The sequence below is a fragment of the Cherax quadricarinatus genome, chromosome 69 (assembly GCF_038502225.1).
Source record: "Cherax quadricarinatus isolate ZL_2023a chromosome 69, ASM3850222v1, whole genome shotgun sequence".
In the NCBI taxonomy this organism is placed as follows: domain Eukaryota; kingdom Metazoa; phylum Arthropoda; class Malacostraca; order Decapoda; family Parastacidae; genus Cherax; species Cherax quadricarinatus.
Window position 1 is genome coordinate 22873728 of NC_091360.1, and position 16044 is coordinate 22889771.

The 16044-nt window shown below is 40.0% G+C and overlaps 1 protein-coding gene across 2 annotated transcripts in view; it reads left to right on the top strand.

Moving 5' to 3' along the window:
- The window catches only part of LOC128701814 (ER membrane protein complex subunit 2), an 85556-nt gene extending 76146 nt beyond the window's left edge, over window positions 1–9410 (top strand). For both annotated transcript variants that reach the window (XM_070099873.1, XM_053795722.1), the window contains 2 exons: window positions 3668–3765; window positions 9076–9410. In XM_070099873.1, the coding sequence (XP_069955974.1) occupies window positions 3668–3765; window positions 9076–9160 (183 nt within the window). In that variant the 3' untranslated portion in view covers window positions 9161–9410. The remainder of the gene's footprint in view (window positions 1–3667; window positions 3766–9075) is intronic.
- The last annotated feature ends 6634 nt before the right edge of the window (window positions 9411–16044 follow it).

Consider the following 16044-nt stretch of genomic DNA (forward strand, 5'->3'; position numbering starts at 1 on the left):
TTGTGGATTTTTCATCTTGTCTCGTTGCTTGCATGCATGAAACTATTGTTTGTAAACCATTGCTAATTTCCTCACAAGTGAAATAGCGTTTATTGAACATAATATTTAATCGTTCAATAGTTTGTGGTGACAACTTATCTTGTACAATACCACTGATAAACCAATCACATTGCCTTAGGTCATATTTAGCATCTAGAGATCTGAGACTATTGTCTAATGTAATTCTAAATGCCTGTAAGTCTGAAAAACAATGTTTGGGTGGCTTCAAGCTTGATATTAAGACTGCATGTCTAACTCTGGCCTTGTCAGCATCGAAGTAATTGTCTGCTAAGACACGTAAGGCTATTTGATAATTAACTTTAACCACCGGAAATGACTTAATCAGTTCATAGGGTTCTCCCTTCACAAGACATTTAAGATAATTGAACTTAGCAATCTCATCTATGTCAGTTCGTGAATTTACTATGGATTGAAACCCACTAATGAATTCTTCATAATTATGACCTTGGAAAATAGGTAATGACAATGTAGGTAAGCTTGGTAATGGGACACTTGTTGTTGTTACAGGTGTTACAGGTGTAACAGGTGTTTGACCACTAGTTACAGTAGGTCTCTGTGACAGAGTTTTGCGGCAGATAGCCTGTACTCCTGTCCACCTTAATTGTTGATTACTAAATGTATCCAAAACATTTTTAATTTCATCCTCAGATGGATCTGATTCAAGAAAATTCTTTTCATAATGTGTATAGTCTGAATTAATTATTTCCAGACGTTGTGTAAATAATTCGAATTTGACCTCAAGATCATCAAAATCTATGTTTGTATCTTGAGTTAATCCTATACAGACTGAAATTAGATTTTCTAATTGTGTAATCTTAGTCTGTAAAGACTGAAACTGAGTTTTCAAACAAGCCATTTTAATGGTATACTGAAAATTCTAGCACCACACTTAGAGTGTTTAAAAAACACTGTACTGCTATAAACAGCTGAGTTTTTGTTGTGCTTAAGTCAGCAATAATCGAGTCAGACAATACTGACCCACTAAGCTTAACCTCAGGGTCAATGACCATGAAGGGTACACAGTACATGTGGCTGGTGTTTATGGCTTGAGTTTGCTGTGTCAGCCTGACCACGATGATTAATCGTAAATAACGATGTTATACACTTCATTCACTATATACTATAAATGTCACTGTATAACTGTAAATCACACGTGAAATTACTTACACATATATAATGTCACTGTTAATATATATTTGAAAGCTTACACTTTATATATAAGTTCCTTTAATATAACAGGTAGATCTATAAGAAACAAACTTTAACACAATGTTGTCTCTTAATTTCTGTCTATAAACATTATAAACACTATGTGTATATATACTCAGACAAACTGAACATCACTTGGGTTGTTGTTGTCTTGGTCAGAAATTTTGGAGATTGGAGCAGTGGGTGCCGGGTACCATCCCTCGTTTTCTTGTTGGGTGAGTCACCCAGCTCCAGTTTTCTTTGGGTGAACGCTGGGTGAGCGCCCGTTTTCTTTTGGCTGCCCATTCTCTGTGATTGAGTCTGGAGGGACTCATTTATACTGGTTTACATTGTAAAACACTAGTTTTACAGCTTTTTTCGAAGGACCTTGGCTCATAGGTTATTTGTACACTGCAGTACAACATATTTGGACCACAGTGTGGCCTTTATCCGGTTCGAAGGACCAATATGTTGAGAAATGGCTTTACCAGCTAAGTTTAAACAGTGAAAACTTAACTTAAAGACAACTCATCGCCTGCACAGCCGCCCCTGCAGACGAGGTCTAGAAGCTGTCGAAACCATCTCACAACGGGCTGTCAAGAAATATAATTTGTAAGATTATAAATTACCCCTAGGGGGTGTTATGTCAGCATATTTCATTCACTGATGGCTGACAAAATACATACTTGTTTGGACTCAAAAGTCCACACCTTACTGCCGACTATAGGTTGATTACAAACTCCTTGCGACTCAAGAACTGCGCAGTCCCCCGTTCTACAAGAAATTCGTAACATACCTTGCTCTTGTAGCGTGAGCTATGGTGTTCTTCACACCTTCGACAGGTATCGGTGACTTGATAGAAGCTGAAGTGTCCTTGGATGTCCACGTCTTCCATAGTCTAGGAAAACGCACACTGGTACACTATGTTCCACAGGATTTGTCTTTATTGTTCACAATCTTATCACAAGAGAAGCTGATCACACTTCTCTTAAGTGTTTATTGTGTTTTATGAGACACTTTGTTCACACTAACGCACAGATCAGTGTTCTTTGCTGGTTATCCTGGCATCAGTGTCACTCTCAGTAGAGTCAAAAGTAATCCGACGACGCCACAGCGCCCCATGCCGTCACTCCCCTAGCACAAAAAAAAGGCTGACATAGTACTTTTTGCTTCCTTGCCACTTCCTCGATGAAGCAAAGCATAAGGTTTGATTCTTGCTGTCTTAAGCATAGACAACAATGTCCACTATCTTTACTATGGTAATAAAGAGGGAGCAGGATTTTCCTTAATTGTCCTGCTAAAGTAAGAGATGTACTGTCTCTTATTAAACTACACTTTGCAACACTGGACTGCAAGGAGCAGAGGTCACTTGACCACGTCGCATATTCGTACGGCATCTGTGATCAATTACTCACTGTAGCAGTAAACAAGATGCTTGCCCCTTCTGAGAGGTCTGGGCCCCTCAGGGCTGAAAGGGGCTGAAGGGGGCTGATACCCCCCTCCTTGAGAAAATTTCTCCACAGTTACTAGAGGTACTACAAGGTAGTGTGGTAGTTATGCTACTAGAGGTACCACAAGTTAGTGTGGTAGTTATGTTTCTAGAGGTACCACAAGTTAGTGAGGTAGTTATGTTACTAGAGGTACCACAAGGTAGTGTGGTAGTTATGTTACTAGAGGTATCACAAGGTAGTGTGGTAGTTATGTTACTAGAGGTACCACAAGGTAGTGTGGTAGTTATGTTACTAGAGGTACCACAGGGTAGTGTGGTAGTTATGTTACTAGAGGTACCACAAGGTAGTGTGGTTATGTTACAAGAGGTACTACAAGGTAGTGTGGTAGTTATGTTACTATAGGTACTACAAGGTAGTGTGGTAGTTATGTTACTAGAGGTACCACAAGGTAGTGTGGTAGTTATGTTACTAGAGGTACCACAAGGTAGTGTGGTAGTTATGTTACAAGAGGTACTACAAGTTAGTGTGGTAGTTATGTTACTAGAGGTACCACAAGGTAGTGTGGTAGTTATGTTACAAGAGGTACTACAAGGTAGTGTGGTAGTTATGTTACAAGAGGTACTACAAGGTAGTGTGGTAGTTATGTTACTAGAGGTACCACAAGGTAGTGTGGTAGTTATGTTACAAGAGGTACTACAAGGTGGTGTGGTAGTTATGTTACTAGAGGTACTACAAGGTAGTGTGGTAATGTTACTGGAGGTTCTACAAGTTAGTGTGGTAGTTATGTTAGTAGAGGTACTACAATATAGTGTGGTAGTTTTGCTACTAGAGGTACCACAAGGTAGTGTGGTAGTTATGTTACTAGAGGTACCACAAGGTAGTGTGGTAGTTATGTTACTAAAGGTACCACAAGATAGCATGGTAGTTACATTGGGACAATATTCACTGTTATGTTTACCTACACACAGAGTTGTACACAAGTATCATCATCAACAAAGTGCAGTGCTCAGAAGAAGAAGGAGACTCAACAGCTAGCAACTTGGGCACTGAAGGAAATAGCTGACAGGTAAGTTGCTCCTCTCTTGTCTCTTGTAAGACTGAACTTGAATTTTAAAAGTGGAGGAGAAGGCTGGGATCTAATCTCGTTGAAAATGACTAAATAAAAAGTAATATTAGTGTGTGTGTTAATTCCTTGAGTAGTCAGTGTAGCTACTCATCTTATTGTCATAAGTCAACTCTGAGTTCTTACAATGACTTACAAGTGTGGAGAAAGTATCAGATAATTAAATGTAGATGTTAGTTTTGTGCTTGAGTATATTCACTTTGAGTAAATGCACGTAGTTTTACTTTTATGAGCTCAGGTCACTCAGACAAGCTGTGAGTGGTAAATTTTGGCCTAGATATTATGCCGGGAGCAATGGGCTAGTAACCCCTTCTCCTGTAGACATTTACTAAAAAAGAGAAGAAGAAAAACTTGATAAAACTTGGATGCTTGAATGTGCGTGGATGTAGTGCAGATGACAAGAAACAGATGATTGCTGATGTTATGAATGAAAAGAAGTTGGATGTCCTGGCCCTAAGCGAAACAAAGCTGAAGGGGGTAGGGGAGTTTCGGTGGGGGGAAATAAATGGGATTAAATCTGGAGTATCTGAGAGAGTTAGAGCAAAGGAAGGGGTAGCAGTAATGTTGAATGATCAGTTATGGAAGGAGAAAAGAGAATATGAATGTGTAAATGCAAGAATTATGTGGATTAAAGTAAAGGTTGGATGCGAGAAGTGGGTCATAATAAGCGTGTATGCACCTGGAGAAGAGAGGAATGCAGAGGAGAGAGAGAGATTTTTGGAGATGTTAAGTGAATGTATAGGAGCCTTTGAACCAAGAGAGAGAGTAATTGTGGTAGGGGACCTGAATGCTAAAGTAGGAGAAACTTTTAGAGAGGGTGTGGTAGGTAAGTTTGGGGTGCCAGGTGTAAATGATAATGGGAGCCCTTTGATTGAACTTTGTATAGAAAGGGGTTTTGTTATAGGTAATACATATTTTAAGAAAAAGAGGATAAATAAGAATACAAGATATGATGTAGGGCGAAATGACAGTAGTTTGTTGGATTATGTATTGGTAGATAAAAGACTGTTGAGTAGACTTCAGGATGTACATGTTTATAGAGGGGCCACAGATATATCAGATCACTTTCTAGTTGTAGCTACACTGAAAGTAAAAGGTAGATGGGATACAAGGAGAATAGAAGCATCAGGGAAGAGAGAGGTGAAGGTTTATAAACTAAAAGAGGAGGCAGTTAGGGAAAGATATAAACAGCTATTGGAGGATAGATGGGCTAATGAGAACATAGGCAATGGGGTCGAAGAGGTATGGGGTAGGTTTAAAAATGTAGTGTTAGAGTGTTCAGCAGAAGTTTGTGGTTACAGGAAAGTGGGTGCGGGAGGGAAGAGGAGCGATTGGTGGAATGATGATGTAAAGAGAGTAGTAAGGGAGAAAAAGTTAGCATATGAGAAGTTTTTACAAAGTAGAAGTGATGCAAGGAGGGAAGAGTATATGGAGAAAAAGAGAGAGGTTAAGAGAGTGGTGAAGCAATGTAAAAAGAGAGCAAATGAGAGAGTGGGTGAGATGTTATCAACAAATTTTGTTGAAAATAAGAAAAAGTTTTGGAGTGAGATTAACAAATTAAGGAAGCCTAGAGAACAAATGGATTTGTCAGTTAAAAATAGGAGAGGAGAGTTATTAAATGGAGAGTTAGAGGTATTGGGAAGATGGAGGGAATATTTTGAGGAATTGTTAAATGTTGATGAAGATAGGGAAGCTGTGATTTCATGTATAGGGCAAGGAGGAATAACATCTTGTAGGAGTGAGGAAGAGCCAGTTGTGAGTGTGGGGGAAGTTCGTGAGGCAGTAGGTAAAATGAAAGGGGGTAAGGCAGCCGGGATTGATGGGATAAAGATAGAAATGTTAAAAGCAGGTGGGGATATAGTTTTGGAGTGGTTGGTGCAATTATTTAATAAATGTATGAAAGAGGGTAAGGTACCTAGGGATTGGCAGAGAGCATGCATAGTTCCTTTGTATAAAGGCAAAGGGGACAAAAGAGAGTGCAAAAATTATAGGGGGATAAGTCTGTTGAGTATACCTGGTAAAGTGTATGGTAGAGTTATTATTGAAAGAATTAAAAGTAAGACTGAGAATAGGATAGCAGATGAACAAGGAGGCTTTAGGAAAGGTAGGGGGTGTGTGGACCAGGTGTTTACAGTGAAACATATAAGTGAACAGTATTTAGATAAGGCTAAAGAGGTCTTTGTGGCATTTATGGATTTGGAAAAGGCATATGACAGGGTGGATAGGGGGGCAATGTGGCAGATGTTGCAGGTGTATGGTGTAGGAGGTAGGTTACTGAAAGCAGTGAAGAGTTTTTACGAGGATAGTGAGGCTCAAGTTAGAGTACATAGGAAAGAGGGAAATTATTTCCCAGTAAAACTAGGCCTTAGACAAGGATGTGTGATGTCACCGTGGTTGTTTAATATAATAAGAGAAGTAAATGCGAGGGTCTTGACAAGAGGCGTGGAGTTAAAAGATAAAGAATCACACATAAAGTGGGAGTTGTCACAGTTGCTCTTTGCTGATGACACTGTACTCTTGGGAGATTCTGAAGAGAAGTTGCAGAGATTGGTGGATGAATGTGGTAGGGTGTGCAAAAGAAGAAAATTAAAAGCGAATACAGGAAAGAGTAAGGTTATGAGGATAACAAAAATATTAGGTGATGAAAGATTGGATATCAGATTGGAGGGAGAGAGTATGGAGGAGGTGAATGTATTCAGATATTTGGGAGTGGACATGTCAGCGGATGGGTCTATGAAGGATGAGGTGAATCATAGAATTGATGAGGGGAAAAGGGTGAGCAGTGCACTTAGGAGTGTGTGGAGACAAAGAACTTTGTCCTTGGAGGCAAAGAGGGGAATGTATGAGAGTATAGTTTTACCAACACTCTTATATGGGTGTGAAGCATGGGTGATGAATGTTGCAGCGAGGAGAAGGCTGGAGGCAGTGGAGATGTCATGTCTGAGGGCAATGTGTGGTGTGAATATAATGCAGAGAATTCGTAGTTTGGAAGTTAGGAGGAGGTGCGGGATTACCAAAACTGTTGTCCAGAGGGCTGAGGAAGGGTTGTTGAGGTGGTTCGGACATGTAGAGAGAATGGAGCGAAACAGAATGACTTCAAGAGTGTATCAGTCTGTAGTGGAAGGAAGGTGGGGTAGGGGTCGGCCTAGGAAAGGTTGGAGGGAGGGGGTAAAGGAGGTTTTGTGTGCAAGGGGCTTGGACTTCCAGCAGGCGTGAGTGAGCGTGTTTGATAGGAGTGAATGGAGACGAATGGTTTTTAATACTTGACGTGCTGTTGGAGTGTGAGCAAAGTAACATTTATGAAGGTGTTCAGGGAAACCGGCAGGCCGGACTTGAGTCCTGGAGATGGGAAGTACAGTGCCTGCACTCTGAAGGAGGGGTGTTAATGTTGCAGTTTAAAAACTGTAGTGTAAAGCACCCTTCTGGCAAGACAGTGATGGAGTGAATGATGGTGAAAGTTTTTCTTTTTCGGGCCACCCTGCCTTGGTGGGAATCGGCCAGTGTGATAATGAAAAAAATAATAAATAATTATCAAAAGACTGAGTCTGTATGGTGAGTGTCCACTGTATAAAAAATATCCTGCCCCATGCACTGAATGATGGGAAAAACAAAACTGTGACCTTGTGTATGATTTAAAATAGTGATTTTACAGTGTATTTTTGGAGGATTTTTGTGGTTTCATTGGTAGCTTCTTGGTATCATTTGATAGAATGGAAGACACACAAGGCATATCAGAACACAGCACTTCAATATATGTACATCACATCACTACTCAATATACATCACATTACAGCATTACACAGTATATATCACAATACTACATAATATTGATCACATCGCAACACTTATTACTGAAATAGAGAGGATTTTGATTAGTTTTGGGACTGGAAGTAGCTTGAAATTTAGCTCAAAGTAGTGGAAATATTCAGTTTTTGTCAATATTCTAGAGGATGGGTAAGGCTTTCCTACAACCCCCAGTCTGTTTTATGGATTTTTAATAGTCTGATTCAGTTGTTGGGATGCTGTGAACCACAATCTTTCCAGGTTATATATTAGCCAAGAAACAGAGTAAATCTTGTTTTTTTATGTACAAGAATTCAAAATAGAAAGCAAGTGGCCTGGCAGGTGATGTGACTGATGAACACAGGAAATGTTTTAGTGCCAGCAATGTCTTCATTGTTTATTATGGACACTATTTTTAAATTGACACTTTTTAATTTTGTGTGAAATTGGCCAAATTACTGAATTCTGATAACTTTATTGGGTAGTTGAATGGGTGTTTTTTTTTTTTAACAAGTCGGCCGTCTCCCACCGAGGCAGGGTGACCCAAAAAAGAAAGAAAATCCCCAAAAAGAAAATGCTTTCATCATCATTCAACACTTTCACCACACTCACACATTATCACTGTTTTTGCAGAGGTGCTCAGAATACAACAGTTTAGAAGCATACACATATAAAGTGGTCATTTATTAAAATGGATGGTATATTAATGAAATAACTATGAATTTCATCACCTGAAACAATGGAATTGCCTTAAAATAGGACCGAAAGTGGGCAGAATTGCTGACGCATAAATTGCACCAAGACTGCTAAGTTTGCAGCAATGTAATTCATTGGTGTCATTACCTTCAGGAAAAAGATTCTCTACCATTTCATAAGAATTAGTTTCAGACTGGGGATGTGACCAGTGAATAGTTAATCTTTGAATCCCTTGCAATTTTAACTTCATGGTTTCTTTTGGCTTTTGTTATTCCTTTTTTTTCAATTTCTCTCTCTAATTAAATATATTGATTCCTTAAGTGCCTTTCTCCTTTCATGACTCACCTTAATAACAACAGCAGCAGCAGCAGCTACACGAATATTTCAGCAATATAAACAAAACTTCAACAAACATAAATATCAAGGTTGAGACACTTATGCAACACATGGGAATCTTTATTGAGGAAACGTTTCACCACACAGTGGCTTCATCAGTCCAATACAAAGTAGAAAGGTGTAAGGAGAGGAGGAGTTTGAGGTAATCAATCACTCAGCCTGGACCCGATGTGTTGAGTCCATCCAATCTTCAACATGTCGGTTTTCAAAACCATTCATCACAAACCTAAATATCACTTCAACATTAACACATAATATTATAGAGAACGTTATCATCACACAACTGAGTTTTTGTTCATCAGTTTTGTAAGAACATTGCTTTTGTTATGTAATTATATAATAATGTTAATATTCATACTTATTTTATTGTTGTTTCAGGTATTCCAAGTGCAGAACCAATGCTATGGACGGATCAAAAATATTGGAAACTTTTGGATCTTTGAGCATAACAGAAAAAGCATGATGTTGTACCTAGTCACAGTGATATATTTTTTGCTCTTTTGTAATATAAATTGAGGTAAAATATATTGTGTATTACCTAAACAATATTGTCCCATTTTATACTCCCTTGTATACAGACTGGAACACTACTATTTTCTGTCTGAGATATCTTGTATTTAATGGTCACAACAAATGCATTCCTTTGTACCATTGTGTCTCATGTATATCTGACTCATTTATTTATTCAATAAAACAAAGGCGAATAAAGAAAACCATTACTTTATTTAATCACAGTAAAGTACAAAAATGGGAGTTATTTTTCTCACACTTTAAACACATTATTACAGCTTGACTTTGTATTGCATACATACAGTAGACCGTCGTTTAACACGGTAGTTACGTTCCTGAAAAAATGCTGTGTTAGACAAAATCGTGTTAGACAAGCTGAAGAACTTAGGGAAAAATAGGGTTACGTACCTGGGAGCCCCCAAAAAGTCAAACAACTTTTTTTAGACCTACAGATCTTACAAAAATAAAAGGAATATGTAATTGTAGTTCATTGTTGTGATGTATTATGTTGTTTTTACTGCTTAAGACTACAAACGCAACAGAAATAATAGCATTTATTACTTTAAATTGTGGGTGCTGGTGTTTGTCAGTCAACATAAGAACGAAGGAACACTGCAGAAGGCCTACTGGCCCATGCGAGGCAGGTCCAAGTCTCCTACCGGCTTAAGCCAATGCACCCAATCTAGTCAGGTCAGGTCACCTTGACTTAAGGGAGGAACACGGCAACCGTCCTGGTAGCACAAGCTAATCAGGTCCAACTCACACCCACCCACACCCACTCATGTATTTATCCAACCTATTTTTAAAGCTACACAACGTTCTGGCCTCTATAACTGTACTCGGGAGTTTGTTCCACTCATCCACAACTCTATTACCAAACCAGTACTTTCCTATATCCTTCCTGAATCTGAATTTTTCTAACTTAAAACCATTGCTGCGAGTCCTGTCTAGGCTAGATATTTTCAGCACACTATTTACATCCCCTTTATTTATTCCTGTCTTCCATTTATACACCTCAATCATATCCCCCCTAATTCTACGTCTTTCTAGAGAGTGAAGATTCAGGGCCCTTAGTCTATCCTCATAGGGAAGGTTTCTGATACATGGGATCAACTTTGTCATCCTCCTTTGTACATTTTCCAGAGCATTTATATCCATTCTGTAATACGGTGACCAAAACTGTGCAGCATAATCAAAATGAGGCCTGACCAAGGATGTATAGAGTTGAAGAACAACCTGAGGACTCCTATTATTTATGCTTCTTGATATAAAGCCAAGGATTCCATTAGCTTTATTGCGAACACTTATGCACTGTTGTCTTGGTTTCAGATTACTGCTAACCAGAACTCCTAAATCTTTTTCGCAATCCGTAATATTAAGATCTACATTATTTAGTTTATATGTGGCATGGTTATTGTCCTGTCCAACATTTAGAACTTTGCATTTGTCTATATTAAACTGCATCTGCCACCTCTCCGACCACTGCATCAGTCTACTCAAATCTTCCTGGAGTGCTCTAATGTCCTCGTCAGAATGAATTCGACGGCCTATTTTGGTGTCATCGGCAAACTTGCTGATGTCGCTCTTTATGCCCTCATCTATGTCGTTTATGTATATTGTGAACAGCAGGGGGCCCAACACTGACCCCCTGTGGAACACCGCTCGTGACGCTTCCCCACTCTGATTTCTCCCCATTTATGCAAAGTCTCTGCTGCCTATTAGTCAACCATGCCTCTATCCAGGAAAAAATTTCTCCTCCTATTCCATGTGCCTTAATTTTCCTCAATAGTCTCTGATGTGGGACCCTGTCAAAAGCCTTACTGAAGTCCACGTACACAATATCATATTCATTACCATGATCTACCTCCTCAAATACCTTAGTGAACTGAGCGGAGAGTTATGCTGTGGCCATACTGAGGTGGATGGTAGAGGCTCTGGTACTGAAGTCGATGGTTGTACTGGAGTGTGCATAAATTCTGTAATGGATTTCTGTTCTATCTTACCCTGCAGCACATTGTACAAAGGCATCAGCTGCTCTAGACACAGTTTCAGGGTCCTCTTCAATGAAAAAGTCTAACTTTAAGTCATTCAGTAAGTCAGAGTCATTTAGTCAGTCAAATCAGTCAGTCAGTCAAGTCATTCAGTAAGTCAGATAAGCTTAAGAGTGGCCTTAATGAAGCATCAGTTTGTACAATTAAAAAGAACCAGCTGACTGGCTGACTTGACTTACTGACTTGACTGATTTACTGCCTTGACTGATTTACTGACTGGTTGTCTTACTGACTGACTTGATTTACTGACTGGCTTACTGACTGACTTGACTGATTTACTAACTGACTTGACTCAGTGGTGTAACCCACAGACCAACCCACCCGGCGAGCAACCGCAAGCTCAAATTTTTTTCCCCCACCACAACCGTGTTAAACTAATTTTACGAAGTGTTAAACAAAAATATGCTGCAATTCTTCAGTCATTCTATAACTGATGGAGTCCCTGCAGTGAAGCAGATGACTGTTCTTCACTGCTGCAGTGTTGTTTCATAGAAGTAATGATATATCTTAAAATGGGGCAACTTAGCTACACACACCAACAAGCACTTTCCACTTCATCAAACAACTAAGGAGAGAATGATATTTCATGTGGAATGTCTTTGCTTCAGAATTACCATCTCTTTTTAATTAAAATATTAATATTTATTTTAGTGATGTGTTTGAGCATTAATTATTGTTGAAAAGAAGGTAATCTTTTCTTCAGCTTTAAGGTGCATGTAACTTATACAGTAAATAATAAGTGTTAATGATTTGTCTGAGTACCAGAAACAATGTTATTATTATAGGAAGAGTTCAACAGGTATAATTCTTGTGGGTCACCATAATATAGTATGTAACATGCCTGTCTGCTTCCGAAGCAGTCTGTTGTAGGTAAACATCTCAGGATTACAAACTAAAAGGTTTTCTATGCTCATCAGTCTGGGGATCTGGTGCAACATGAAATGTAAACTACCATTTACTAGATCAAGACATCTTTTACAAATATATTTGCAGTCTACAGAAGGAGCAATTGATTGCAAGTATATCAACCCATATGCCAAATGTAAGATAACTCACAGGACGACTAATCAATAAAAGTATCTTATATAAAGCTTGAAATTTTCGCATGACCAAGTCAACAGTGTATTTGTATGCTGATACCATCTAATCCAAGACAGAGTCCACATGAAAGTATGTGTGGACATCAACAAGGTAAACTTCATTCAGTCCTTTTATATGCTGAGTCTACAAAGCTGGGCAAATATTAAGTCTGCTTATTATTAAGTATGCAAAAACAAACCACTTCCTGAGACTCTGTCCACACCAGACACCATCTGTTAAATAGTTAGTCAACCATAACAAGACAAAGATCACGACAGCCAGGAAGATGACTGGGTGGGTGTTGAGAACTTTCAAAACAAGGGAAACAATGCCGATGGTGACACTCTTCAAATCGCTAGTGCTCCCTCACTTAGAATATTACTCAGTGCTGACGGCCCCGTTCAGGGCAGGAGAAATATCAGAGCCGGAACAAATACAGAGATCGTTTACAGCTCACATTGAGCCAGTAAAGCACCTAAACTACTGAGAACTCCTGCAAGTCTTGAACATGTACTCACTGGAGTGGAGGAGAGAGAGGTAAATGATAATATATACCTGGAAGGTACTCGAGGGCTTGGTCCCAAATCTGCACACTGCCATAACAACATACTGGAGTGAGAGATATGGGAGGAAGTGTAAAATAAACCCAGTGAGGAGCAGGGGTGTGGTGAGGACAATAAGGGAACACTGTATCAACATCCGGGGTCCCAGATTTTCAACCTCTTACCAGTAGATATCAGAAACACTGCTGGAACGAGTGTTGAAGCCTTCAAGAGGAAACTAGACAAGTATCTTCACCAGGTGCCAGATCAACCAGGCTGTGATGGATATGTGGGGCAGCGAGCCTCCAGCAGCAACAGCCTGGTTGACCAGGCGAGCACCAGACGAGCCTGGCCCATGGCCAGGCTCAGAGTAGATTTTTTTTTATTATCACACTGGCCGATTCCCACCAAGGCAGGGTGGCCCGAAAAAGAAAAACTTTCACCATCATTCACTCCATCACTGTCTTGCCAGAAGGGTGCTTTACACTACAGTTTTTAAACTGCAACATTAACACCCCTCCTTCACAGTGCAGGCACTGTACTTCCCATCTCCAGGACTCAAGTCCGGCCTGCCGGTTTCCCTGAATCCCTTCATAAATGTTACTTTGCTCACACTCCAACAGCACGTCAAGTATTAAAAACCATTTGTCTCCATTCACTCCTATCAAACACGCTCACGCATGCCTGCTGGAAGTCCAAGCCCCTCGCACACAAAACCTCCTTTACCCCCTCCCTCCAACCTTTCCTAGGCCGACCCCTACCCCGCCTTCCTTCCACTACAGACTGATACACTCTTGAAGTCATTCTGTTTCACTCCATTCTCTCTACATGTCCGAACCACCTCAACAACCCTTCCTCAGCCCTCTGGACAACAGTTTTGGTAATCCCGCACCTCCTCCAAACTACGAATTCTCTGCATTATATTCACACCACACATTGCCCTCAGACATGACATTTCCACTGCCTCCAGCCTTCTCCTCGCTGCAACATTCATCACCCACGCTTCACACCCATATAAGAGCGTTGGTAAAACTATACTCTCATACATTCCCCTCTTTGCCTCCAAGGACAAAGTTCTTTGTCTCCACAGACTCCTAAGTGCACCACTCACTCTTTTTCCCTTATCAATTCTATGATTCACCTCATCTTTCATAGACCCATCCGCTGACACGTCCACTCCCAAATATCTGAATACGTTCACCTCCTCCATACTCTCTCCCTCCAATCTGATATCCAATCTTTCATCACCTAATCTTTTTGTTATCCTCATAACCTTACTCTTTCCTGTATTCACCTTTAATTTTCTTCTTTTGCACACCCTACCAAATTCATCCACCAATCTCTGCAACTTCTCTTCAGAATCTCCCAAGAGCACAGTGTCATCAGCAAAGAGCAGCTGTGACAACTCCCACTTTGTGTGTGATTCTTTATCTTTTAACTCCATGCCTCTTGCCAAGACCCTCACATATACTTCTCTTACAACCCCATCTATAAATATATTAAACAACCACGGTGACATCACACATCCTTGTCTAAGGCCTACTTTTACTGGGAAAAAATTTCCCTCTTTCCTACATACTCTAACTTGAGCCTCACTATCCTCGTAAAAACTCTTCACTGCTCTCAGTAACCTACCTCCTACACCATACACTTGCAACATCTGCCACATTGCCCCCCTATCCACCCTGTCATATGCCTTTTCCAAATCCATAAATGCCACAAAGACCTCTTTAGCCTTATCTAAATACTGTTCACTTATATGTTTCACTCTCGAAATTCTTCAAAGGTATATCAAAGGTATACAGTGCTAGCATAGGTAAAGTCCACAAAGCTGGGCAAATGCAGAGTCCACAGTGACATAATGTAAGATATGTGCTTGTGAAAGTATGACAGTATAATATCAATAATCTGAGCAAAGTTGAGAGTGAGGACCCTTCTTAGAGGCCATGTTCCTAATTGGATTTAGTTGGCATGACTGTATACACTACCAAGGCTATCAAAAACAGCCCACACAATGGATATGGGAGGCAGACACAAAACAAAACACAGAAATTCAAAGGCCTTTAAATGACATTGTGTAATGGCTGATGACTTGGAGGGTGTATAAATCTGTAGTGGAGGGGTAGAGGTTGTCCTAAGAAAAGATGGAGGGTGGGGGTAAGAGGTTTTGTGTGCAAGGGGCTTGAACATACAGCAGGCAAGTGTGTGTGTTAGATAGGAGTGAATGGAGACAAATGGTTTTTGGGACTTTATGAGCTGTTGGAGTGTGAGCAAGATAATATTTTGTGAAGTGATTCAGGGAAACTGGCCAGCCGGACTTGAGTCCTGGATGTGGGAAATACAGTGCCTGCACTTTAAAGGAGGGGTTTGTGATATTTGCTGTTTGGAGTGACAGCTGAACAGTCATATCTGCATATCTTCTGCAAAGACAGTGATTATGTGTGATTGATGGTGAAAGTGTTTCTTTTTGTTGGGTCACCGTGCCCCAGTGGAAGACAGCCAGCATGTTGAAAAATAAAAAAATAAAAAGGGTATTATATACCAATAGCACGATGATAATGACACCATGTGAGGGTTACGTCATTTTATTAATTAAATACCATAATTCACACATTGCATTATTTTCATTGTGTAAGGGAATGCATGTGGGGCTCTGTATGATTGTTGGGGTGGGGGAGGAGACAGAGCACCATACCTCATCCTTTCCCTGGCCAACAACAGTGCCAACTGTCCTCTAAGCTAGTGTGTGGGAGAGGTAGCTGGGGTGTGAAGGCTGCAAGAGCTAAGCATATTAAGTATATAAAGGTCTAGCTGACATCAGTGACTTACTACTATATAGAAGCCTTTTGTTATGCAAAGCAATTTGGGCAAATTAGGTCAATTTTGACCCCAGGATGTGACCCACACCAGTTTGCTAATGCCCAGGTACCTATTATAATGCTAGGTGAACATGGACAGTATGTGTCTTAAGGAAACATCCTAATGTTTCCCTCTGTACCAAGGATCTAACCATGGACCTAAATGTGTGAGCCGAGTGTGCTATCAGTCAAGCTACAGGACACTAGCTAAGGCACCACTAGCCCCTTCCTCCAGCTCAATCAATATGAAACCTCTCATAAAATATAGAAATGTTAAATAAAAGTTCTCCTCACTTAACAACCTAT